The 24016-nt window shown below is 55.7% G+C and overlaps 1 protein-coding gene across 1 annotated transcript in view; it reads left to right on the forward strand.

Annotated features, from left to right (window-relative positions):
* LRRN2 (leucine rich repeat neuronal 2) overlaps positions 1-17324 on the forward strand; it is a 62693-nt gene extending 45369 nt beyond the window's left edge. The window contains exon 2 of the mRNA XM_045876972.3: positions 14271-17324. Within this exon, the coding sequence (XP_045732928.1) occupies positions 14506-16668 (2163 nt within the window). The 5' untranslated portion in view covers positions 14271-14505 and the 3' untranslated portion in view covers positions 16669-17324. The remainder of the gene's footprint in view (positions 1-14270) is intronic.
* Positions 17325-24016: the final 6692 nt, after the last annotated feature.

The raw sequence follows: 24016 nt of genomic DNA on the forward strand, positions 1-24016 counted from the left end.
AATAGATGGAGGAGGTGATGGGGTGTGGTGATGGCAGCCAGGGCAGCGCGATGGGGCTGGTGTTAATGGTGGAGATGGTAGGAGGCAGGTGTGGCAGCCACCATGATGGTGCGGCATCATGGCGGTGAATCTCAGGGCATGGCCCGTGGCGATCATTATCACGGTTATGCTGCTGGTGTCACCCATCCTGGGAGGGCCATGTGCAAACAGATGCTCCTTCTCCACACTAATACCATCTGGGAAGAATGTTGGTTGTCACAGGGCCGGAAGGTTGGCCACCCTATTTGAGAACCCCACTGCAGCAAGGTGCAGCTCCTTCCAAGATTCTGAGAAGTTACCTGAGAACCTTATCTGCCCCCAGACACCTGGAAGAGGGCCCAACAGAGGGGCAGCAACTCCGCGCTCAGTCGCCCTGTCCCACCACACTTTAACAAGACACAGCTCCCGTATTACGTACGAGTGGATCTCTAGAAATGTGTGTTTAAGACGAACAGTCCTGGGAGCCAGCCGGAGTGGGATGCCAGCCATCTCATGATCAATAGAGATTTTATTTGCTGCCTACGTAGTTTCCTGTTCCTTTCATGCCTGGTACGTTCGAGGGAAGACAGAGGAAAAGTGCTCTGGGTCCGCCTCCGTTAACCCAGCAGGAGGGGTGCAAAGCACCAGAACACTCCTGATCTCTTGTTACGGCTCTTAGCTGGCGTCCCTCTGAACTGTCCCGGGCTACCAAGGTTGGGCTGTTAAGACATACTATCCTTTTAAAATACATACATAAATAAGCCCAGAGAATGATGCCGGAAAATACCTATAAAATAATGCTGTCCAAGCCTTTCATTTTACAGATGAGAAAACCAGGGCTAAATGGGCAGCAAATAAAATAGTATTGAGAGGCACCAATGTGGCTCAGTCGGTTGATTGTCTGCCTCCGGCTCAGGTCATGATCCCAGGGTCCTGGGATTGAGCCCCGCATCTGGCTCCCTGTTCAGCGGGGAGTCTTCTTCTCCCTCTGCTCCTCACCCTGCTCGTGTTCTCTCTCTCTCTCTCTCACTTTCTCTCTCTCTCTGTCTCTCTCTCAAATAAATAAGTAAAATCTTTAAAAAAAAATAGTGTTGAGAACAACAATAAAATCCCCTTCGTGGATATAATATCTCTAACGATGCAGACATCTCACACCTGGGATCTGACTGGGTTTTTAGACCGGGCCAACGAGCTGGCACCATCCGACAGACGGTTCCTGGGCCCCTTCCCAGATTCTTGCCGCCAGCGATGAGCCCTCGTGACATTTGTGTAGCACTGACAGCTCAGGGTGCACCTTTCACACTCATGTATTCATCTCCTCTGTACCATATCTCTGCACAAGAGACAGAAGGTGCTAGTCTTATCCCTGTTTCTCAGAGGAGAAAACCGAGGCTCCTGGAGGGGAAGCATCTTGCCAGGCTTGTACAGTTAGTAAACGGAACTGGAATCCAAGTGCCCTGTAGCCGTGTGCTGGGGCTGCCCTCTCAAAGCTCCACAAACTGGGGGCGCTTAAAAATAATAGACATTTATCATCAAAAACTAATGATGTAATGTACGGTGATTAACATAACAATAAAAAATTTTAAAAAAATAATAGACATTTATCATCTCAGTTCTGGAGGCCAGAAGTCTGGAGTCAAGGTGTGACAGGGCCAAGCCCCCTCTGAAACCCCAGGGGAGACTCCTTGCTCACCTCTTCCTAGCTCCCAGGGCTGGCAGTCGGCCCTTGGCAGTCCTCGGCTCAAAGTTGTCAGACTTACATCTCTGTCTGTGCCATCACATGGAATTCTCCCTGTGCCTCTTTGCGTCCAAACTCCCCTCTTCTTATAAGGACAACAGTCCCTGGAGGAGGGCCCACCCTAATGCAGTATGAACTCATCTTAACTTGATTACACCTGCAAAGGCCCGATTTCCAGATTAAGGCCACATCCACAGGTACTGGGAGTTAGGACTTAAATATATCTTTTGGGGCTCACAGTTCAACCCATAATGGTCCCTACCCCAAGCCAGTGGCCTTTTACAACATGCTGCTTGCATGCTGTGCCCCATCCCACTCCCCCTCTCTCTTCCCCATGCCACCACGGAGAAGGTTCTCCCCTCTCCTGCAATGCAGAAAGGGGGGCTGGCTGGGGGCACGCTTCGTCTTCTGCTCTTCCCAAAGTATTACAAGCTACTAAGGTAGAATCGTGAGCTTTTTATCTTTTTTATTCCCCAACAGTAAAAATCATTAAGACTTGTTCTTAATTAGTGTAATTTTGAAGCTTCTAAATATTGATTTAACCTACGCTCCTTTGTACTTGCCGCAGTCACTGAATTATGCCTGTTATTGATCAGAGACGGAGGCATTTCCATCCTCTGGGCTCTGCGACCCGCGGGGGCCCCCCCATCCCCTAGCAGGTGCACTGGGCTCAGAAGGCATGGACGGGCTTGGAGGGGAGGGTGCCTCTGCCGGGTTGGAAAGGGCCTTCCCTTTCCAAGGAAAGGGGGGCTGCTCAGCCCAGGCCAGGGGCCAGTTTCTTTCTCTTGTGTTGGCCCACGCCAAGGGAAGTTGAATAAGAAGTCACTGGAAATCTCCCCCATTGCATTCTGAGTCCTAGGAGAACTGGGCAGTGGGGGATGGGAGGAGGAGGATGTGAGGTCAGGGTCTAGAGCACAGGTTTTAGAGCAGGGTTGAGGCTTTGGCACCAGCCAGAACCTCGTCTGAGTCCTCTCTCTACCAGCTGGATGTTCTTGAGCAAGGTCCCTACCCTCTCACATCTGGGAAATAGGGCTCTAACCCCCTCTCATAGCGTGCCTCTGAGCACTCAGCGCAGGCTCATGTCAGGCTGCTGGCTGGAGGCCAGGCTCATAATCAGTTTTCAATCAACAGCTGCCGTTAGCAGCACTGCTGTCCCACCGGGAAAATAAGGGCCAGCCTTGGAAGTACAGTGTATCTTCTAGCCCTGGCTCCAGGACTTGTTTGCTGTAGGACCTTGGGCAAGTCATTTAATATCCTTTCCAGTAAAACAGGATAATGACTCGGGGCGCCTGGGTGGCTCAGTCGGTTAGGCAGCTCACTCTTGATTTCGGCTCAGGTCATGATCTCGGGGTTGTGGGACTGAGCCTGGCGTTGGGCTCCACGCTCAGCGGGGAGTCTGCTTGGGATTCTCTCTCCCTCTCCTTCGGCCCCTCCGCTGTTCTGGCGCGCGCGTGTACGCTCTCTCTCTCTCAAGTAAATAAATAAAATATTTTTTTTAAATGGGGTAATGACACCTATGACCTCCCAGAGCTTTCGTGAGAATCACATGGGATCACAAACACGGAAGAACTGAAGTTGCAAGGTGCATCCTGTCCTGATAGACTATTATTGGTGACAGTGGTAGCCGCTGCCTGGATGCCCCTTTGGCCACACTCTGCATGCAGTATCATGTCCAGACCATTCTGGCTCCAACCGGCTGCTCCAGTCTCTTTGCCACATCACCCACATTCTCGGGCCCTACGGGGGACCACGCAGTTCTTGGAATTCACTTCATCTGCTTTCATTCCAGGACCTTTGCTCCTGGTGTCCCCGATATGCGTAGAATGCCTCCCACCATCTGTGCATCTACTGACCTACTGATGTAGGCAACACTTCCTCTGCATCTACTGACCTACTGATGTAGGCAACATTTCCATTTGCTTTAAAGAACTTTATCAAAATACAACTTGCATACCATCAACTCCACTCACTTCTCTTGTATAATTCATTGACTTTTAGTAAATTTGCCCAGCTTCCCACATGCAGCAGAATCGTGTTCTCTCCTCTAGGCTGTGCCCCTGCTGCCCTCAGTATATACTTCTGTGCCGCTTTTATCAAATGTTAGTAGATCAAGGTTTTTTTTTTAATCTGCGACTCTCTGCCTGCCCTTCCCATCACCTTGCATCCCTACCCCCTCACAGGGCCAGAATGCAGTCGGGGCTCTATTAATGCTCATTGGGTAAAGCGTTTCCTTGCAGCCGGGACACAAAGGGTGAGGGGGTCTGGGATACCCGAGCCTTCACTGTCAGCATGGTGATGAGAAGCTCATCATCCACGTGGCTGTCACTGAGCGCTCCCAGCTGACACCGTTCCTATTGACGGAGTTCTGATCTCAGCTGGAGGGGCCTTAGAGATGATCTGGCCCGGCGATTCTTGAGCAGGAGCATCTGCCAGAATCACGCAACGGAGGGCTTGTTCAGCCCAGGGCCCACCCTCTGAGCTCCTGATTCTGCAGTCATCCTTGGGCTGGGCTCAAGGACCTGCCTTCCTAGCAGGTTCCCAGGTGACGCTGCCATGGCTGGTCCGGGGACCACAGTTTGAGAGCTGCTACTCCAGCCCAACCACCTCGTTTCACAGATGAGGAGCCCAGGGCCCGGAGAAGTGAGAGGACATGTCCCAGGGTCTGTCCCCAAGCCGAGACTAGAATGCAGCCCAGTCCTCTCCTGTGTCCTCTACCACTGGTTCCCATGTCCTGACCTCTGCTTCCTGCTCCGGGCCTCAGGGAAGATGGGCCAGGGGCGGAGAAGGCTGGATAGAGCTTCTGAGAAATGCTCTTCCCAGGCCTGACCCGGGCTGCATGGGGAGAGGCCAGCAGCACCGGGAAGGGGACCCTGAGGAGGTGCTGAGGACAGACAGGCCATCGTCACTGCCGGGGCCTCAGCCGCAGCCATTTATCCCGCAGGCTGCCCCGCGCCGGGACCGAGGCTCCTTCCACTGCGTGATTGATCTCCGAGCTTCATCTGGCAAACCTGCTGATGAGACGAGTCTCTTTGTCTCTCCGCCTCATCAATTTTCATTCTGATTTCATTTTCCTTTTCCGTTAGAAGAGGTTTGGCCTTTCTCCTTGTTTAACTGGTCTGCTCCCCATTCATTCTGCCTCCCTTTCTCCTCCCTTTCTCCAGGCCCCAAACCCTGCCCCCCCCTGCCCCGGGCATCTCCCCTGACCCCCAGTGTGCCCTGGCGTCCCTCCCTCCACCCCCAACACCGTGGAGAGAGAAACCTCCTCGTCTATCTCCCCATTCACCTCGGACAGCGCTGATTCCCTGTGTTCTTTCTGGGACCACAGAGCTGTGCCGGGACAGCTCACAGTCTGAGAGGAGGTGTGGGCTCTCAGAGGAGGGGGGAAGGAGCAAGGGATTGATGAATTTGTAGGAGAGGCCACAGTCAGGGAAGACTTCAGGGATGGGAAGGAAGTCCTGAGATACACAGGTGAGGAAGGGGCCTTTTGGGCAAGGACCCTGCTTGTGCAAAGGCTCAGGGGCAGGAGAGAGCATGGCTTGCATCTCTCCGAAATCTACCCCCAAACACACCCCTTCCCCCTGCCCTTGCACCTAGCTTCCAGGGATCTACTGTGTTTGAAGAGATATTCTGGGGCCCTGGCTGCGGGGGAGGGGAGCCTTTCCAGACGATGCAGGAACTGCCCAGCACCCCCACTTGATTGTAGGAGGGCCATGGAGAGTGACAGGGAGGGAGGCCGGAGAGGCTCACGGGTCAGCAGCTGGGCTTGGGAGGATCCACAGCCAGTGTGGAATGACCATGGGCTGTTGGCAGGCGGGACATCTAGAACTCGGCTACTAAGAGGGGCCCTCTCCCAGCTGCCAGAGAGCATCTGGGGGGAACAGAGCCACTGCTCACCTAAGCCAGGAGGAGCCTTGTTGTTTATTGGGTGAGATTTGTGTTGGACATCAGTGACCTATAAATGAGCTGGGTCCCAGAGCTGTCCTGGAGACTAGAAACAGGACCCCACTTGGAGGTCCCAGGGAGGGCAGCCAGCTGCACAGGGAAGGAGTGGCAGCCTGCGGTGGAAGAGTCCCTAGGAGACGGTGCCTGTCTTAGAGGCCACACGACCATGGACGGGCCAGTCTGGTGCTGGCTTGCTGCAGAGATGGTCTAGAAGCCAGGGGCTGGGCCTCAGACAAACTGAGGTGGATAAAACAAGAAGAGGGCGCTACTGAACACCAGGCACTTTACAGACATCATCTCTCTCAGGCTCCCCCATGAGGTAGGCTCTCTCCCCATGCCCAGAGGAAGAACCCAAGTGAGGATGCTCAAGGTCACACAGCCACACTAGGATTCAGGCGCAGAGCTGCTTCTAGAGCCCACCCCTGAACCACTAACCTACGCTCTCAGAGGGCTTGGTGGAGTCCACAGGATTTCTGGAGGGGGAGCCTGGGAGAGCTCTAGAAGGGCGAGGATCGTCGTAGGATCATGTCGAATCCAGAGGCAGAGAAGCCTGAGTCAGAGAGAAGTGCCTTCTCCACCGGAGGGAAGGCGCAAGCCCGGGCCAGGGGAGCCAGGTGCATGCCTAAGGATACAGACCCCAGGAGCAGTGTGTGTCTCCTTCCAGGTGCCAAGAAAGGACGCAGAAGGGCCTGAGCGCAGACTCTGACTGGCCTGGTCTCCAGGAGCACTGGCGCAAGCAGCCCCCCTCTCTCCCTGCTCTGCCTCAGCTGCCCTCCCTCTTGCTGTCCTGCAGATGGTCCCCGAGCTCCTACTGTGTGCCAGACTTGGGAGCAGGGCCTCACAGTCTAGTGGGAGAGACAGACTGAAAGGAACCAGCGGTTCATGATGGAGGGATGCTGGGGCATTGTGGGAGCCGGGAGAGGGGTCAAGGGGTCAGGGCAGGCGTCCTGCAGGTGGGCAGATGATCAGCAGAACCTGGCAGGACAGGGCGACGGCAGACTCAGCCTGCACCGCTCCCTGCTCCCCTGCAGCCTTGTGCAGAGCAGTGCAGCCAGAGGGCAATGGCCCATGCGCTCCCTCCTGGCACCCTCCACTGCTCATTAAGAAAGAAAGAGTCAGGCTCCCTTCCAGACACCAGAATTCTAGCATCCTCTGCCCAGGCCAGCCAGGAGACAGGGAATGGAGAGACCTCGATTCAGGACAAGGCCCTGTCCTCCAGGGCCAGGGAGGGGTTTTTCCTGGAACGCTGACTCCTCCCACTGCAGAGGAAAGGGGGCAGGGGTGGAGGAGGGAGCCCCGCATCCTTTCCCCAGGGGATGCCCTCCCACTTCCCTCCCTATTCTCCTCCAGCCACCCCCCCACACCCACTCTCAGAAATCAGCTTCTGGCACCAGAGCCAAGGAAATAGAAAGGGCTGGCAATGACACCCTGGATTCCAGTCTGGGCTTCCCACCTGCCAGCTGCGGGCCTTGGTCTGACCCCACAGCTCCACTGAGCTTGAGCTTCCCGCTTTGTCAAGGACCCTCCTCTCAGGTGGTTGGGAGCCACTGGAAATCCTGGCACAGAGCAGGCGCTCAGGAATGTCATAGCCTTCTTCCGAGACTCTGCTTTATGTCATCCTTCCAGTAGCATCAACCAGAGCGGAAGGGACTCACCTTACCCAGGAGAGATGCTCGGTAGAATAATGGTTTTCAAGCCTTTATCACGGTGAGCCAAGGGCAAAAAAAAGGCATGGTTTTGCATCATGTTCCTGACTGTGCACAAGTGTGTATGTGTGCATGTAAAATAGAGAGCTAAAACTTCTCAAAACAGTGCTTAGTGTAGCTGCATTCAGTGATATTTTCTGTAGTGTTTCATTTTTTTTTAAATGCAGATTGTGACTCACTTTAAATTGTTTTCATGACCCACTACGTGGGTTGAGATAACAGTGCACACAGTAGAACGCCTCCAACCCCTACAGGGAAAGTGTGCCCTGCATGGGGCTCTGAGGACACATGAAGCAAAAACAAAGCACCCTTTCCTCCACGAGCCCACAGCCTGGTTGGGAAGACAGACTCATGGACTGACCATGAGGAAGGTGCTATTCAGGAGGAGGTCTGTTCGAAGAGTCTTGGAGACTGCGATGCGGTGGGAGAGACCACCCTTCTCGGAGGGAGTCAAACCTGTAGAAAGTGTCACAGAGGAGGGGGCATAGGGGATGGGCTTTTATGGCTGAAGAGGACCTGACAGTTGGAGTTGGAGAAGGGCTTCACGGAGTGAGGGGCCCCAGGTGTGGAAGGAAATAGCAAGTCCAGTTTCGCAGGAGCATGGGGTGTCTGGGAACGGGACGACCACAGAGAGGTGAGCTGGAGGCCCCCGAAGAGGCTGATGTAAGGGTCACGACAAGAAATGAGAGGGGAAAGTCAGTGCAAGCACTGTGGTGGGTGTGGGGAGGTGGGAGAGGGACAGGTCAATGTGGTGGAGATGTCGGGTCTTGGAGACTGCTGGACGGCAGTGCTGCTGATGGACAGACGTGGGAGGGCAGAAGCAAGAGCAGGTGTGGTGGGAGATGTGGGATGTTGGATGTGGGACAAGTCGAGTGGAAGAGCCTCTGACACAGCCGGGTGGAGAGGGCCGGGGACAGTTAGCAGTGAGTCTGGGCCGCTCCTCCCTGGCCACCCCCACATTTTTCCTCGTGCCTGGTGCCCCATTCTCTGTAATGAGAAGACCTAGCGGGTTGGCGGTGGAAAGGAAGCATCAATGCCACCCAGGAGGTGGCCAGGACCCCGCAGGGCTTTGGGGAAGGGAGACTGGAGGAGAGACACAGGGCGGCCAGGGGTGCGTGGGGCAGGAGGCCATTCTGCCATCTTCCTGCCCCAGGCACATGGCACAGACCCGGCCATGAGGACTCAACCAGAGCAGGGGCCTAAGGTGTACAGCAATTTCCAGGTTTGGGAATTGTAGAACAGGAAAGGGGAATAAGAGGAAACAGCCTCCCTGCCCTCTTGGAGATGGCTGATTAAGTGTAAGACCCTGTCACCACATCGGGCTCTGCGCTGGACATGGAGCCTGCTTGGGATTCTCTCTCTCCCTCTCCCTCTGCCCCTCTCCTGCTCGTTCGCATGCACACTCTACGTGCTCTCTCTTAAAAAAAAAAAAAAAAAAAGAATAGTGTGAGGCCCTGAGAAGCGTAGCCCACTTTGAAGCAGGAAGATGATGTAAGGGAATTTCAAGTCTGAAGTTCTGGAGTTCCCTAAAGCCAGAGTCCACCATTTCCAAAGACCCCGGTCCCAGGTTGTGATGGAAAATGAAGGGGAATTCTGGGTTTAAGAGATGAAACTGATGGATGGTGATGGAAGTCAGGACAATGGTTAAGTGCAGGTGGGGGCTGGATATTGACTGGGAGGGCCCCCTGGGATCCTTCTGGAGTGCTGGAAATCTTTACATCTTGTTCTGATTGGTGGCTGTCCGGGTACCTACTAATGGGGAAATTCATGGAGCCGCCCACTTGGGACGAGTGCCATGGAAGCGCTCTCCTGTACATATGTTACAGTTCAAAATATTTTTTTAAGTTTATCACAAAAGGTGAGAGCTGAGAAGTAAGTGGTAAGATGGAATGAGAGGCAGCTGTGAGGGGGACGAATGAAGGGAAGGAACAGCACTTCGTACACCTGACCTCCTGCACGCCCCCCAGCGGTGGTTCTGGGAGGAGGGTAATACCCCCTTTCCAGCTCAAGCATCTGAGACTCAGAAGGTTGCCTGCTTGGCCCAAGGTCACACTGTAAGCGGCAGAGCCAGGCTCCTTCCACTCCACCGCTCCTCCTTTGCATAAGTAATTTATGGAACTCAGACGCTGCAAGGCTAGATAAACGCTCAGTCCTCCTCGGCTCTGAGGTCCTGCTTGTCTGTGATTCAGTGAGAGGTGGGAGTGAGGAGCCCGGCTCACCTCCCAGGCCGAGCAGGAGGCCAGGTGCGCAGATGGAGGGCTGGCCTCCCTCCCCCTGCGCCCCTCCCACCGCTTATCTGCCGGTGAGGAGGCCGGAGTTTATCAACGCTACACTCAGTCATGCTGCCCATCTGTCTCCGCAGCTCAGGGGGACGTGGCACTGAAGCGGCGAAGGCCAGGCCATCGACCACCACCACCGCTCCTCCCTCCGGACCCTTGGCTCTGGCTCTGGGAGGCTGGGTGGAGGCTGCCTGGAAGGGGAGAGAAGGGAGGGGAGGGAGAGACTCCGCATCCACCAAACCACCTGGAGGAGCGCACTGTCACGACCCGCAGGAGCGCCGGGACTGAGCCGGGGGCGGGGCGGGACTCAGCCAGGGGCGGGGCGGGGCGGGACTGAGCCGGGGGGCGGGGCGGGGCGGGACTCAGCCGGGGGAGGGGGCCGAGGGAGGGGGCCGGGGGGGCGGGGCGGGAGAAGGAGCCGCCTTTGACAACAGCTTCTCCCAAACACTTCATTCAGAGCTTTGCCAAGGGTCTGAATTTAATAGGGAGTGTAAGGGACCATTCCACACTTAATGCTAAATCCAGAGCAGCTGCCTGGAAGAGGTGGGTCCCACGTAGCTTGCAGAGCCAGCTCTTGAAAAAGAAACTTTGCACCTGAACTGGACAGCCCTGCTTCCCTGACTGTGGCTCCAGGGCTTTCAGTCTCCCATCACTGAAAGCCGAGGCTGGCCAAGAGCCCCCAGCCCCCAATCAGAAGGCAGGCTGAGGTCCGTGTGCAGCCTGCCGGCTGTTTGTCCCTGTGGTGCCAGGGCCAGCCACACTCACACAGGGACAGTGTCTTCCCTGTGCTGTCCAAGTTGGGGGGGTGTGGTGTCACTCCAGCCCGAAATCAAGGAGAGGTGTCTGTGGGGGCCCATCAGGTGGCTGTGGGGGAAGAGGAGCTGAGGACCCAGGCCAGCTCTTAGGCAGGCACTCCAGGTCAGCCTGGTGCTGTGCTCCTTTAAGGCAGACCTGGATCCACCAGGCAGCAAGCCTTGGCTGGGCTGGTGGCTCAGGTTCTGGAGTCCAAGACCTAGGTTCGAATTCTGACCCCACCACATGGAAGCTGTGTAACCTCTGAAAAGTCACGTGAGCCCTCCAAGCCTCAGGTGCTTCTGCTGCAGAACCAGACTGAATAATCCCTTCTCTGCCTACACACGGGGTTGATGGGAGGGTCATCTGTTTCACTGCTGGTGTCCTTTACCAGTACCCTCTGCGTGCCCAGCCCTGCACTCCGAGCTTTGGGTGCACAAAAAGCGTGTAAGACATGGCCCCTGCCTCAAGGAGCTTGAAATCCAGTTGGGGAAAGTGTCCACACAATCATCTGAACTCCTGCTCACCCGGAGATTATAGATACAAGACAATCAGCTTTCTCTGCAGCTCCCGGCAGAGATCGCTAATCAGCCTGCATGAGTGGGCATGAGTGGGCATGTGCAAGACGGCCTGAACCCGTGTTCAGGTGAGTGGGCAGCTCAGTGCTCCTCCCTGGAGGGGGCTGTGTGCTCAGCAGTGAGGGGGAGGACTTGTCTGGGCCTTTGCCAAGCATTGGGATCAGGGGTGCAGCCAAACGTGTCATCCAGCCCCTACCTCTCTCTGGGTGCCAAACGCCAGCCCTGGGCTCCTGGCTGAGGAGCAGGCACTCTGCCTCACCCACCTGCCCAGCCAGAGGGGGTGAGGAGGAGGGTGCTGCCTGGGATAGAGGGAAAGGCGAGTCTCAGGAGGTTTTTAATTAAGTTTTAAGTGGTTCCTTCATCCCCTGCACACGGCTGAGCATCTGTAGGACAAAGGTGTCAGAACAAAGGTGTTGGAGGAGAGACACCTGTGGCTCAGTCAGCGGCCAAAGCCAGGAGGATGCTCCACTAGGCCCAGTTGCCCTTCAGAACTGTCTTGGGCTCTTCTTATCATTTTGCATTTTTCAGTCCTGCCAGAGGGTCACTCCATAAAGGTGTGACGTTTTATTTATCTCTGCTCATTGTTTCCCCATGCCACCTGGCGGCCATGCTGGGCCACAGTGGGCAAGCTCCGTAGGGGCTTATTGAGCAACAGGATCTGTTGCCCCTGAGAAGTCCTGTAGCTGCAGAGTCTCCCAACCCTGAGGATGACCGGAGCTGGACGAGAACTCACATTTATTGAGCTCTTTCTTTGTGTGCCACACTCAGCTCCCTTAATCCTAATGACAACCTCACTTTAGACATAAGGAGCAGATGCTCTGAGAAGTCAGTACCTTTTCCCAGTGTGCTCTGGTAGGAAGGGGTAAGTAATAGTAAGATCTTCTTGCAGGTGGGTTCTGCTCCCTCATGCCAGGTCTAGGCAGGAGGCAGGGGCCTCTGGTATGTAAGCGCCGGCCTAGGTCCAGCCCCATGACAGGGCCATCCTGGGGCTCAGCTGGTTCCTGCTGCCTCTCCATCCACACAGTAGACTACAGAATCCCCCACCCTCTTCCTGCCCACCACTCCCCGGCTTGGGTGGCCAAGTTCCCTGGGCTCCCCTCCGCACGTGTATGCGGGCATGTGTCCGTGTGTACACGTGTGTTTGTTTGCTCTGAGTTGTACGTGTCAGGGCACACACACCCCTACACAAAACCTCTGTGCATTTTAAGTCACGGTTGTTTTCCCACCTTCAGAAACAGCTGCAGAGGAAGGTGGGAAGTAGTCAAATGTAAACAGGCGTACCGCTCTCCTGCTCAAGGGAAGGTATCCCTCCTCCAACTGCTCCCCTCCCCAGCCCCAGCATCCGGGAAGCGGAGTGAGATGGGCACAGAGCCCCTCTGGGCAGCTGAGAGGACCCTGCCTAGAGGGTGGTAGTAGACGTCACCCCAGGGGACAAGAATGGGCACTCAGCCTCCTGCAGCCACAGCCAGGCCTGGGGACGAAGAAGGATGGTGTAAGTGGCCCAACCTCTGGACTTGGGTGGATTCCCGTCTCCTGCCGCTTACCGGCTATGTGCCTTGAGCCAAGTTCTTTAACCTCTAATGAACCTCAATTTCTTTATCTGCAAACTAGGGGTATTAATGCTTATCTTGTCGACTCGTTATGACGTTGTAACGGTTAAATGAAATAAGATATTCAGAGTCTTGGAAGGGTCCAGGCAGATCTCAGGTGCCCAGTAAGTGCTGGGGTGCTTCCCTGATACCCGCATTTGGAAGACTACCCGAATGGGACCTCTGCTCAGGAGGGGACCGGGCGCAGCAAGGCCCCCTGGTTTTTCTCCCATGTTGGTTGTAGGCCAAGGCTGGCCTTGCCTCCAGGATGACGCAGCCTGGCCTTGCGATTTGTGGGAGAGCCTGGATTAGCCATACCTGGGAGGTGGGAAAGAACAGTGGCTTCGATTCTACACTGGGGGTGGGGAGACCCTCCTGAGGGGATGGGGCCCTGGAGCCACAGAGATCGATTCATACAGTAAACATCCACTGGGCAGCTGCTGTATGCCCCAAACACAGAGATGACCAAGACCGGTTCCCAGCTGGGAGCCATTTCCATGAGACGTGGCCCGGGTGAGGACAGAGGGGAGCATGGGGCACTCTAAGCGCATAAGGCGGGCCCCTTAGGCCAGCCCGGGGCGGGGAGGTTTGGGAGAAGCTTCTGTAGGAGGTGACTGACCTTGAGTTGAGGCACAAAGAACAAGTAGGCCTTGTCTAGGAGACAGTGAAAAGGAGACATGGGAAGGGGGGCGTGTCAGGGTAACTTCAGCTTAAGAGTGTTATGCACAGTGGGTAAGCGGGAGAGCCCAGGCCCAGGCTTCTTAACCCCACCTCCTCCTTCCAGGGAGCTCAGCCAGGCTGTTGGGCAGGGAGAGTGGGGAAAACCAAAGCCATACATGAGGAGAGCCCAAGCAGGCCCCAGGCAGGACCAGCCCCTTCCCCAGCCAGTCTGGGTGTGGGCTCAGGGACCACTGCCTTTCCACTTCCAGGGTCCTGAGAGCCCACCCTGGAATTTAAAATCTGTACTGTTTCCACCACCCCCTACCCACACTGCTCAGGGGGAGGCCTGGAAACTCTCACTTTATTTTCCATTTACCCAGTGAGCCAAGGAGGGAGGCAGGGAGATGTGAGAAAGGTAGGAGAATCCATTCCACACGTCTCGGCTCAGAAGGACTGTGGAGATGACAGGAACTCCAGCATCCCCTCTCCTCTGCAGACACGCACGCACACACACCCCTTCCTGAGTTATCCTGGAAGCTTCTTGGTTCAATCTTTCCCTCCTTCCATGAAGACTCACTCCCCCAGCAGATAATAGAAAAGGACACTGAAGCTTAAGAGTGGGACCCCTTGGGGCACCTGGGTGGCTCAGTCGTTAGGTGTCTGCCTTCGGCTCATGTCATGATCCCAGGGTCCTGGGATGGAGCCCTGCATCAGGCTCCCTCTGCCTGCTGCTGCACCTGCTTGTCCTCTCTCTCTCTCTTCTCTCTTCTCTCTCTCTCTCTGACAAATAAATCAATTTAAAAAAATAAAATAAAGCCTGAGGGCTGTAGGACAGAACCCAGGAGCCCTGGCTGTGGCCCAGTCCATCTCTCTCAGCTCCTTTGCCCTCTGCAAACAGGGGTGACACGGGCAGAGGGAATGGATTCCGCTTCTCTGCCACCTCCTTACTCTGCATCCTCTTCTTCCAGGGCTGCCCTGATGGGGTGTGGTAATGAATGAGCGGCCCAGCCCCAGCGGACAAGGATGGAGAGCCACACCCAGAAGGGTAAGAAGCGATGCCCACCCATCCCCACGTAGAATGACTGTCCTGGGAGGGTGGATCCCCAGGCCCTGGCAGGGCTGCTGACCCTCAGCCTGCAAACTGCTAAGAGTGGAGGACTCCAGACTCTTCTTGTGGATGGTCCCCTACCCTGCTGCTCCATCATGAGGCTCCTTGTGGCCCCCCTCTTACTGGCCTGGGTGGCTGGTGCCACTGCCGCCGTGCCCGTGGTACCCTGGCACGTGCCCTGCCCCCCTCAGTGTGCCTGCCAGATCCGGCCCTGGTATACACCACGATCGTCCTACCGGGAGGCCACCACCGTGGACTGCAACGACCTGCTCCTGACAGCCGTGCCCCCCGGGCTGCCCGCGGGCACACAGACCCTGCTCCTTCAGAGCAACGGCATTGTCCGTGTGGACCGGAGTGAGCTCAACCACCTGGCCAATCTCACCGAGCTGGACCTGTCCCAGAACAGATTTTCGGATGCTCGAGACTGTGACTTCCGTGCCCTGCCCCAGCTGCTGAGCCTGCACCTGGAGGAGAACCAGCTGACCCGGCTGGAGGACCACAGCTTCGCAGGGCTGACCAGCCTGCAGGAACTCTATCTCAACCACAACCGGCTCTACCGCATCGCCCCCGGGGCCTTCGCTGGCCTCGGCAACCTGCTGCGGCTGCACCTCAACTCCAACCTGCTGCGGGCCATCGACAGCCGCTGGTTTGAGATGCTGCCCAACCTAGAGATCCTCATGATCGGTGGCAACAAGGTAGATGCCATCCTGGACATGAACTTCCGGCCTCTGGCCAATTTGCGCAGCCTGGTGCTAGCAGGCATGAACCTTCGGGAGATCTCCGACTACTCCCTGGAGGGCTTGCAAAGCCTGGAGAGCCTCTCCTTCTATGACAACCAGCTGGCCCGGGTGCCCAGGCGGGCCCTGGAGCAGGTGCCCGGGCTCAAGTTCCTAGACCTGAACAAGAACCCGCTCCAGCGGGTGGGGCCCGGGGACTTTGCCAACATGCTGCACCTCAAGGAGCTGGGGCTGAACAACATGGAGGAGCTGGTTTCCATCGACAAGTTCGCCCTGGTCAACCTCCCCGAGCTGACCAAGCTGGACATCACCAACAACCCCCGGCTGTCCTTCATCCACCCCCGCGCCTTCCACCACCTGCCCCAGATGGAGACCCTCATGCTCAACAACAATGCTCTCAGTGCCTTGCACCAGCAGACGGTGGAGTCCCTGCCCAACCTGCAGGAGGTGGGTCTCCACGGCAACCCCATCCGCTGTGATTGCGTCATCCGCTGGGCCAATGCCACGAGCACCCGTGTCCGCTTCATCGAGCCACAGTCCACCCTGTGTGCCGAGCCGCCAGACCTCCAGCGCCGCCCAGTCCGCGAGGTACCCTTCCGGGAGATGACGGACCACTGCCTGCCCCTCATCTCCCCCCGCAGCTTCCCCCCCAGCCTCCAGGTGGCCAGTGGAGAGAGCCTGCTGCTACACTGCCGGGCCCTGGCCGAACCGGAACCCGAGATCTACTGGGTCACTCCAGCCGGGGTTCGACTAACGGCTGCCCGTGCTGGCAGGAAGTACCGGGTGTACCCCGAGGGGACCCTCGAGCTGCGGAGGGTGACGGCGGAAGAGGCGGGGCTGTACACCTGTGTGGCCCAGAACCTGGTGGGGGCTGACAGTAAGACGGTCAGTGTGGTGGTTGGCCGGGCTCCCCTGCAGCCAGGCCGGGACAAGGGACGGGGGCTGGAGCTCCGGGTGCAGGAGACCCACCCTTATCACATCCTACTGTCTTGGGTCCCCCCACCCAACACAGTCTCTACCAACCTCACCTGGTCCAGCGCCTCTTCCCTCCGGGGCCAGGGCGCCCCTGCTCTGGCCCGCCTGCCGAGGGGCACCCACAGCTACAACATCACCCGCCTCCTTCAGGCCACGGAGTACTGGGCCTGCCTGCAAGTGGCCTTTGCTGATGCCCACACCCAGTTGGCATGCGTATGGACCAGGACTAAGGAGGCCACTCCTTGCCACAGAGCCTTAGGGGACCGGCCCGGGCTCATAGCCATGCTGGCCCTCGCTGTCCTCTTGCTGGCAGCCGGGCTAGCTGCCCACCTTGGCACTGCTCAGCCCAGGCAGGGCGTGGGTGGGCGGCCTCTCCTTCCAGCCTGGGCTTTCTGGGGCTGGAGTGCCCCCGCGGTCCGAGTGGTGTCCGCGCCCCTCATCCTGGCCTGGAATCCAGGAAGGAAGCTGTCCAGGTCTTCAGAAGCAGAAACACTGTCCCCACCATTGCTGCAAAATTCTCGAAGCTCAGCCTGCTCTCCGCAGTAGACACGTAACTAGGACTCCTTTTGACCAAAAGGGAGGCAGTCTGGGCCAGATGCCCTGCCCGGAAAGTGACAGGGACCCGCGTGCTTGAGGCCTGGCAGCCAGACCAAGACAGACGGGGCTTTGCAGCTCCCGCCGCCTCCACGAAGTCCCCGTTACCTTCTGGGGGCCTGTCTGCTGACATTCTGAGGAGCATCTCCGAGGAACAGGAAGGACTCTGGCTAGAGCCTCCCATCTCCCTAGTTGTCTATGTGCCCAGAGGCTCCTGGGCCTCTGCTTGGATGTCCCCTGCCTGTGTCCCCAGGCCCTTGGCCAACAGGATGCGCCCCCCTCCTCTTCTCTTTCTTTGTACAGTCTCAGTTGCTTGCTCTTTCCCCTCCTGGGCAAGGGCTGAGGGAGGCCTCTCCTCCCCACCTTGGGGGACCGCTCCCACAGTGGGTCCCCGGCCGGATCTGAAAGACATTTGGGGAGGGGGATGCCCAGGAACGCCTCATCTTGGCAAGCCCGGGTTGGCACTGCGAGGTTGACTTTCTATAGGCAATTTTGTACCTTTGTGGAGAAATGTGTCACCTCCCCCCAACCCAGTTCACTCTTTTCTCCTGTTTTGTAAAAAATAAAAATAAATAAGAATAACAATAATAAGGGGGGAAAGGAAACAAAAGGAAGCTCATCTTTGACTACTAAGCGTACCTGCACCTGTAAAGCCCTCTGCTCTGGAATCTCTGCGAGCCCAGGGGCTGGCGGGGGGAGGGGCTGGGACAGGAGGGGAGAGGGAGATGGTGACAGAGGGCACAGGTGTTCCCTGGAGGGCTGAGTCCAGGCCTGCTCCCCAGAGCCCCTGTGACTGTGAACGGGAGAGCTGGGGGCAGAAGGGCAGAGAGCAGGAGAAGCTGATGGGGAAAGGGAGGAGAAGGTGCGAGAAGAAAACGGAGAAAAGCTCAGAGAGATGGAGAGAGTGGAAATTTCCATTACTAAACGTTGTCACCCCTTCTCTTTCCCTGATAAGCAATTAACATGCCAGTGCCTGGGAAGCACTTCCCGGCCTATTTCTAATTAAACAAACCCAAGAGGCAGAGTCATGCAGAGAATTGCAAATCATCAAGACAGCAAGAACTTTGGCTCACTGGGGCAGGAGGGGGTGTGGGGTGATAGAGGATTTGGGGAGGGGAGGACTGTGGGAGAAAGAAATTGCTGCATTGATCTTTCCGGTCCATTTCGGTATCATTTGCAATGAGCCTGGTTTGCTAAGACAGATTGACTTCTTAGGACCAAATGTGAAGAGGAGCATCTGTCCGAAAGGCCATAGACCCCGGGGCGGGGGGGGGAAGGAGGGAGGCTGCTGTGGCCGGTCAAGGGGGCTGCAGCTCCAGAGCAGAGGCCACTGGGCCACAGCGCTTGTTTCTGGAAGGGGCTAGGAAAGCCATGGGTCTCCTGAGACCGAAGAAGCAACTCGTGAGGCTGAGCACCCCCGCGCTCCAGACACACAGGGCGGTTCCAAGCCACTGCGCCACGGAGATGGCAAAGGCATGCGCAGGTGGACACGGAGCGTCGGCCCCACGGAAGCTAGAAAGAGGACACTCGCCCCCAGCCCGCCGGCAGGGCTCCCCTCTGCAGCCCTTGGGGGCAGCTGGTCTAGAGGCCTTCTTTCTGTCAGGCAGGGGGCGCCCGCATCGGCCTGCATCACAAGCACCTGAGGGCTTGCGGAACACAGGGGGCTGGGCCCACCGCCAGGTTGGGCTCTAGATCTGGGAGGACCTGGGAATTTGGATTTCTAGGAAGTGTTCAGGTGACGCTGCTGCTCTTGGTCGGGGGACCACACTCTGAGAACCCCGGAGTCTGGCCTGGGGGGGCTAGAATGTTTCACTCCCTCCGCTGCAGGCCCCGGCGTGTATAGGGGTACCTGTCGGTGTACGTTCCCAGGAGAGTCAGGAAAGGGGCTGGAGGACTGTCCGCCCCTCCCCCTCCACGGGTGGGCTGCTCAGGCCCCATTAGGAAATGACCACCCTCTGCCCTGAGGTCAGCAGGCCCCATTCATGCCAGCTTTTTCCCATGGGCCAGGCATGTGCTCTTTAGGGGAGGGGGCTGGGAAAGCAGAGACGGGCTCCCCCTCCCCTTTGGGCACCCAGGGCCGACATTCCTAATCTTCTCCATGTTCCTTCCTGATGAGCTTTGGGATCCTGTCACTTACTCCGGGCAGCCCCGCCCACTGACTGGAACTGGCCTCTGGGATCTAGCTTGTTCTCCATAGGTGAGGGTTGGGGCCATACCCCAATCCAGAGCCCATGGGGAAGACGTGGGGCAGGGCCTGTTGCTGAGCACGAAAGACAGGAGTCGGAAATCGATGCCTCTCCTTTCCTCTAGGACAACGGGCGCTGGCTGTTGTCCGGCCCACGTGGCACGAAGAATCAAAGTGCCGTTCCCCCTAAATCAGCCCCCAGAGCCCCGGGAAGCCTGGGGAGCCCTGCAGCCCCCTCCCGTCAGCCACCTCCACTGCCACCAAGAGCTTTCCTACCAGCCCTGGGCCTGGTCCTAGCAACCCAAAGAGTGGCCGCCTGCCCAGCCGGGGGCCCAGGGCCTTCGACCTGCTAGCTCAGAACACCTGTTCTGAGTCCCCTTTGCTACCCTCCTTTCGCACAGCCTTCTCAGTTGCAGGCAGGAAGCCCTTGGGGAATGGTGGGAGCCGTGAGCCCCCCGCGGAAGGGGATGCGGCCCTGGCTCCTGGGACTCACCGCACTGCCGTGGGGCTTACACTGCTTGCGCCCTTGACAATGAATCCCTCCTTCTTGGGGGGAGAAACAGTTGTAGTTAGATGAACCTCTCTTTCAGCTGAATCCCCAGTCCTAAACACTGGCTATCCCAGAGAACTTAGGTGGAAGAGGAGGGAGGGAGGGGTCTCTTCTCTGTCGCAGAGACACCACCTCAAGGCCACAGCCAGCTGGGGGAAGGAGTAAGAGGCGCTTTGCGGGTGCTGTGTCCTAGAATAGCTAGAAAGCCAGCAAATGAGAGCGAGCAGCCTCTCCTCTGGTACCGAGCCCGGTACTTGGCTCAGGTGTGTGGGGCCGGGCGGGAGGACAGCACCACCACGACGCCCCTCGAGGTCTGTTTAGACGGTTTAGACACCATCTCTGGGGGGAGAGTCTCTGCTTTCACACTGGACCCAGTGTGTGGGCAACTAACACAAAACAAAACAGCTATTAAGCCTGGTCTCTTCTGTACATTTCAGATGGGTTTTTTTTTTCTTTAACCCTAAATAGAAAGCAGGATTTATTTCCCTTTACATTTTAAGTTGTTACATAGGGTCTGTCATTTCCATCAATCGAGATGATTTCAAAACCGGGCCCAATTGTTGAGCATATTAGCTTTCCCTCCCTGGTACATGCCACTTCAAGATTCCCCTGCCTTCCACGTGCTCATCCACAGCTCAGACTGTGGAGCCAGGACACAGATCCGTGGCTCACCGCGCAGCCTTCCCACCATCCTGACTGGCTCCATCAATCAACATGTCTAGTGCGGCCACTCAGCCAACCACACGCTGCTCAAACACACTATCTCGCAGCCCACGTTTCTGCATCCTCCCACAGATAGACTTTGTGGAAGGCTGTGAAATGTGGAGATAGTGAGCTGGAGACATTTCTGGGAGCTAGCAGCCTAGTCCCCGCGTCAGAGAAGTAAACACAGTTGGCTAAGTGAGTGTAGGTGACCAGTTAGAATTTTACTGGTCTCAGCACTGAAAATCCTTTGTTTCAGGAACTCTCCCAGTCCTGGACAAACTGGTATGGTTGGTCACCCTAGTCTAGCAGCCTCTTTCTAACTGTGCCCTCTTCCTTCCTTCCTTCTTTCCTTCTTTCCTTCTTTCCTTCTTTCCTTCCTTCCTTCCTTCCTTCCTTCCTTCCTTCCTTCCTTCCTTCCTTCCTTCCTTCCTTTCCTTCCCTCCCTTCCTCCCTCCTTTCTTTTCTGTCCCTCCCTCCCAAGCAACAGATAGTTAATGAACATGACTCTGTGGGTGGCACAGTGGTAGGAAACGGGGATGCAGGTACAAATCTCTGAGCCCGTGGACCTTGCATGTTCATGTGCAGAGAAAGTTGATAGACAGGACACACAGTAAGAATCTGTAGTATGTAGGATGGTAATGAGGACTATGGAGAAAAACCTAAGTCAGGGAAGAGGATGGGTGGGAGGGTGGGGCCTTGCATGGGGTGCTCTGGGAAGGCCTCATGGAGAAGCTGACATTTGAGCAAAGCCTTGGGGGAGGAAACCAAGTAGTTGTCTGGGGGAAGAGTGATCCAGGCAGTGAGAACAGCAAGGGTGAAAGCCAAGAGCAAGAAGGTTAGTGTGGCCAGAGCAAGAGAGGAAAGGGAAGGGCAACTGTGAGACTTGAGCTCAGACAAGGTGGGGGGGGGGGGGGTCAGGTGGGGGTTGGGCCACTGGAAGGGCTTGGACTCTTCCTCCAGGTAGGAGGGAGCCACAGCAGGCTCCTGGGCAGACGTGGCATGCTCGGACTTGAGGGGATCCCTCTGGCTGCTACACTGAGAAGAGCATAAGTTGTGCGGTGGCAGAGGGCAGAAGCAGGTGGGCCAGGTGGGCCTCTCCAATAATTCTCTCCATGTAGTCACCACTTCTAGAACTCTGCCAGGCATGGGCACTAAGTGCACCTCTGTATCTTCTAAATCTATCCTCCTCCCCGTGTTTAAAATCAAAGCCATGCTGGCTCTGTTGCAGACTCCTGACCGCTCAGCCTTCCCGGTGATTCTTCAAGGTAGCTCCTACCATCACGTTTGCAGGTTCTATCCGTGTCCTGCCCCGCAACAGCGAGTGAGACTCATTCAAGGGAGTGAGGAATGACCTTGACTGGCCTTCAGTTGCATCCTGTGTTTGTCATCCAGCACGTCCCTCTGAGGGAGAGGCTGCAGGGACAGCAGGAGTCCCTGCCCTGTCCTTCCTCTGTTGGCCTCTGACAACTCATTGGCTATTCCAGACTCGACGTCCGCCTTCCTTCTTGATGATTTTCCCAGGAGAACCCTGGTGTGTTCCGCAGAGGTTTCCCCAAGTGTCACATCAACCTGTCTTTCACCTTCCCCGTACAATTCCAACCCTTTGGCGTGATCCTTTTGCAGTTGCCCTCTGATTAAGAGCATGTCTGGTATTTTTAATAGAATGCTAATAATGGTGGCTACTGAGCATTTCCTACGTGCCAGCCCCTCTGTTTGGCCCTCACATGCCCCATTTCATTTCATTCCCTTATAGACGGGATACCACTGCCCCATTTTACAGATTTAGATATCAGAGCTCAAAAAAGTCAAATGACTTATCCAAGGTCACAGAGCTAGTAGGTGGCAGAGTTGAGATTCAAACAGGGATTCCAAGGGCTCAGTTTTAACCACCCCACTCAGCTATATTCAAATTCATATACTTTAAACGTATGTCATTAGTTTTTCGAGAACACAAGAACTTCTAAAATTTTCGTGCACTGGAGAGCTCCCCTGTGCAGCCACCTTTATTTTTAGATGCTGCCCTCTTTCTTTCTTTTTTTTTTACACACAGGATAATTTGTGACTTCATTGTCAGGACTTCAGTTTTAAAACCTCTTGAACTCGATTCTCTTGAGAATCACAGTTTTGATTCCTTTCTCTGAATCTTTGAAACATGCTTTGTAGAAGCCTGGGGGTGTGTGTCTGATTTTTGCCCCCTCATCTTTCCCTTCCTTAGATACCGTGAACTCTAGAACTGCGTAGTGGCTTCCTCCAGGAGTCTGATCTCTCCCCTCACCAACCAGTTCTTTGTTGTTGGTCAGAATTACGTCCGGAGCAGCTTTGCCAGTGAGTTTCCATTGCTTCTGAGCCAGACGGCAGCTGGGCAAGTCAGGAGCTCCTCAGAGACTCGACACCGAGCCCAGCAATGCACCAAGCAAGTATCTAGATGGCAGGAGGACCCGCCACCACTTCATCTGGACTTCACACCCATGTTATAGCATTGATTAGAAAATGCGGTCCCCGTGGCCTCCTTCCGGCCAAGTGGCCCAGATCACTGCCCTAGCACAATACTCGCCTGAGCTATTCTCCTGTTATCTTCATCCAAAAGCTGGTTCTGCTGCTTGTGAGCTTCCACAGCCCGGCTACAGTCATGAATCAGCACCCCCACTCTGTCCCGAGCACACGCTCAGTGTCTTTGTGCCCCTCCAGGTTCTCTTTCCTGCAGTCCCCAACCAAGGACCCCAGAGTTCCCCCTTGCCTTGTTTGTAGAAATTTCCAATCCCCTCTAGAACCTTCAGTTTGTTTTTCAGATTCCATAGTTCTAGAGGGGAGGGGCGTGGGAGAATGGGTTAGCTTGGTGATGGGTATTAAAGAGGGCACGTTCTGCATGGAGCACTGGGTTTTATATGCAAACAATGAATCATGGAACACTACATCAAAAACTAATGATGTAATGTATGGTGATTAACATAACATAATAAAAAAAAAGAAGAAGAAGAACATAGCAGGAAGGAAAGAATGAAGGGGGGGGAATTGGAGGGGGAGACGAACCATGAGAGACAATGGACTCTGAGAAACAAACTGAGGGTTCTAGAGGGGAGGGGGGTGGGGGGATGGGTTAACCTGGTGATGGGTATTAAAGAGGGCACGTTCTGCATGGAGCACTGGGTGTTATGCACAAACAAGGAATCATGGAACACTACATCAAAAACTAATGATGTAATGTATGGTGATTAACATAACATAATAAAAAAAAAATTTCCAATCCCCACAGTCCCCCACTCCCACCTTCAGCACCACTCTGCAGACAGAGGTGGTCTTGCTGGTGAATGTCTTAGAGCTCTGAAAGAGCCATCATTGAAAAATGGCAGCTCCCTTTGACACAAAAGGACATGAGTAGGTGGACATTGTGGTAAGGAGCTCTACTTCATCCCCTCATTGCTATTGTCAGGAATCAAAAAGGGCCAGGCTGTCAGCCTATAAGGAGGGAAGAAGGAACCCAGGCTCAACTTCATGACAAGAATAACGTGCAGCCCATTGTAGCCCATTACTAAGCTCCTGGATATCTACTTTCTCATCTGCTCCTAGTAATAACTCAAGAAGTTAGGCAGAACAGATAGGATTATTATCCCCATTTTACAGGTAAGGAGCCTGAGGCTTGGGAAATTTAAATAACTGACCCAAGGTCACACAACCAACAAGGGTAGAGCTGGAATTTGAACGCAGGTCTTCTAATTCCAAATTCTCCTGCTCTACCCACCTACCCACACTATCTTCTACATCGAAAACAAGGGAGCGAGTGGAGTACTCTCCTCTCGGGGGTCTGGGACGCGAGAGGGCAATAATCGGGCACTAACTCCAGAGGATAAAGAGGAGGTGCT

The sequence above is a fragment of the Mirounga angustirostris genome, unplaced genomic scaffold, assembly GCF_029215605.1.
Source record: "Mirounga angustirostris isolate CCGP_5_RB_7025 unplaced genomic scaffold, mMirAng1.0.hap1 SCAF_6, whole genome shotgun sequence".
Lineage (NCBI taxonomy): Eukaryota > Metazoa > Chordata > Mammalia > Carnivora > Phocidae > Mirounga > Mirounga angustirostris.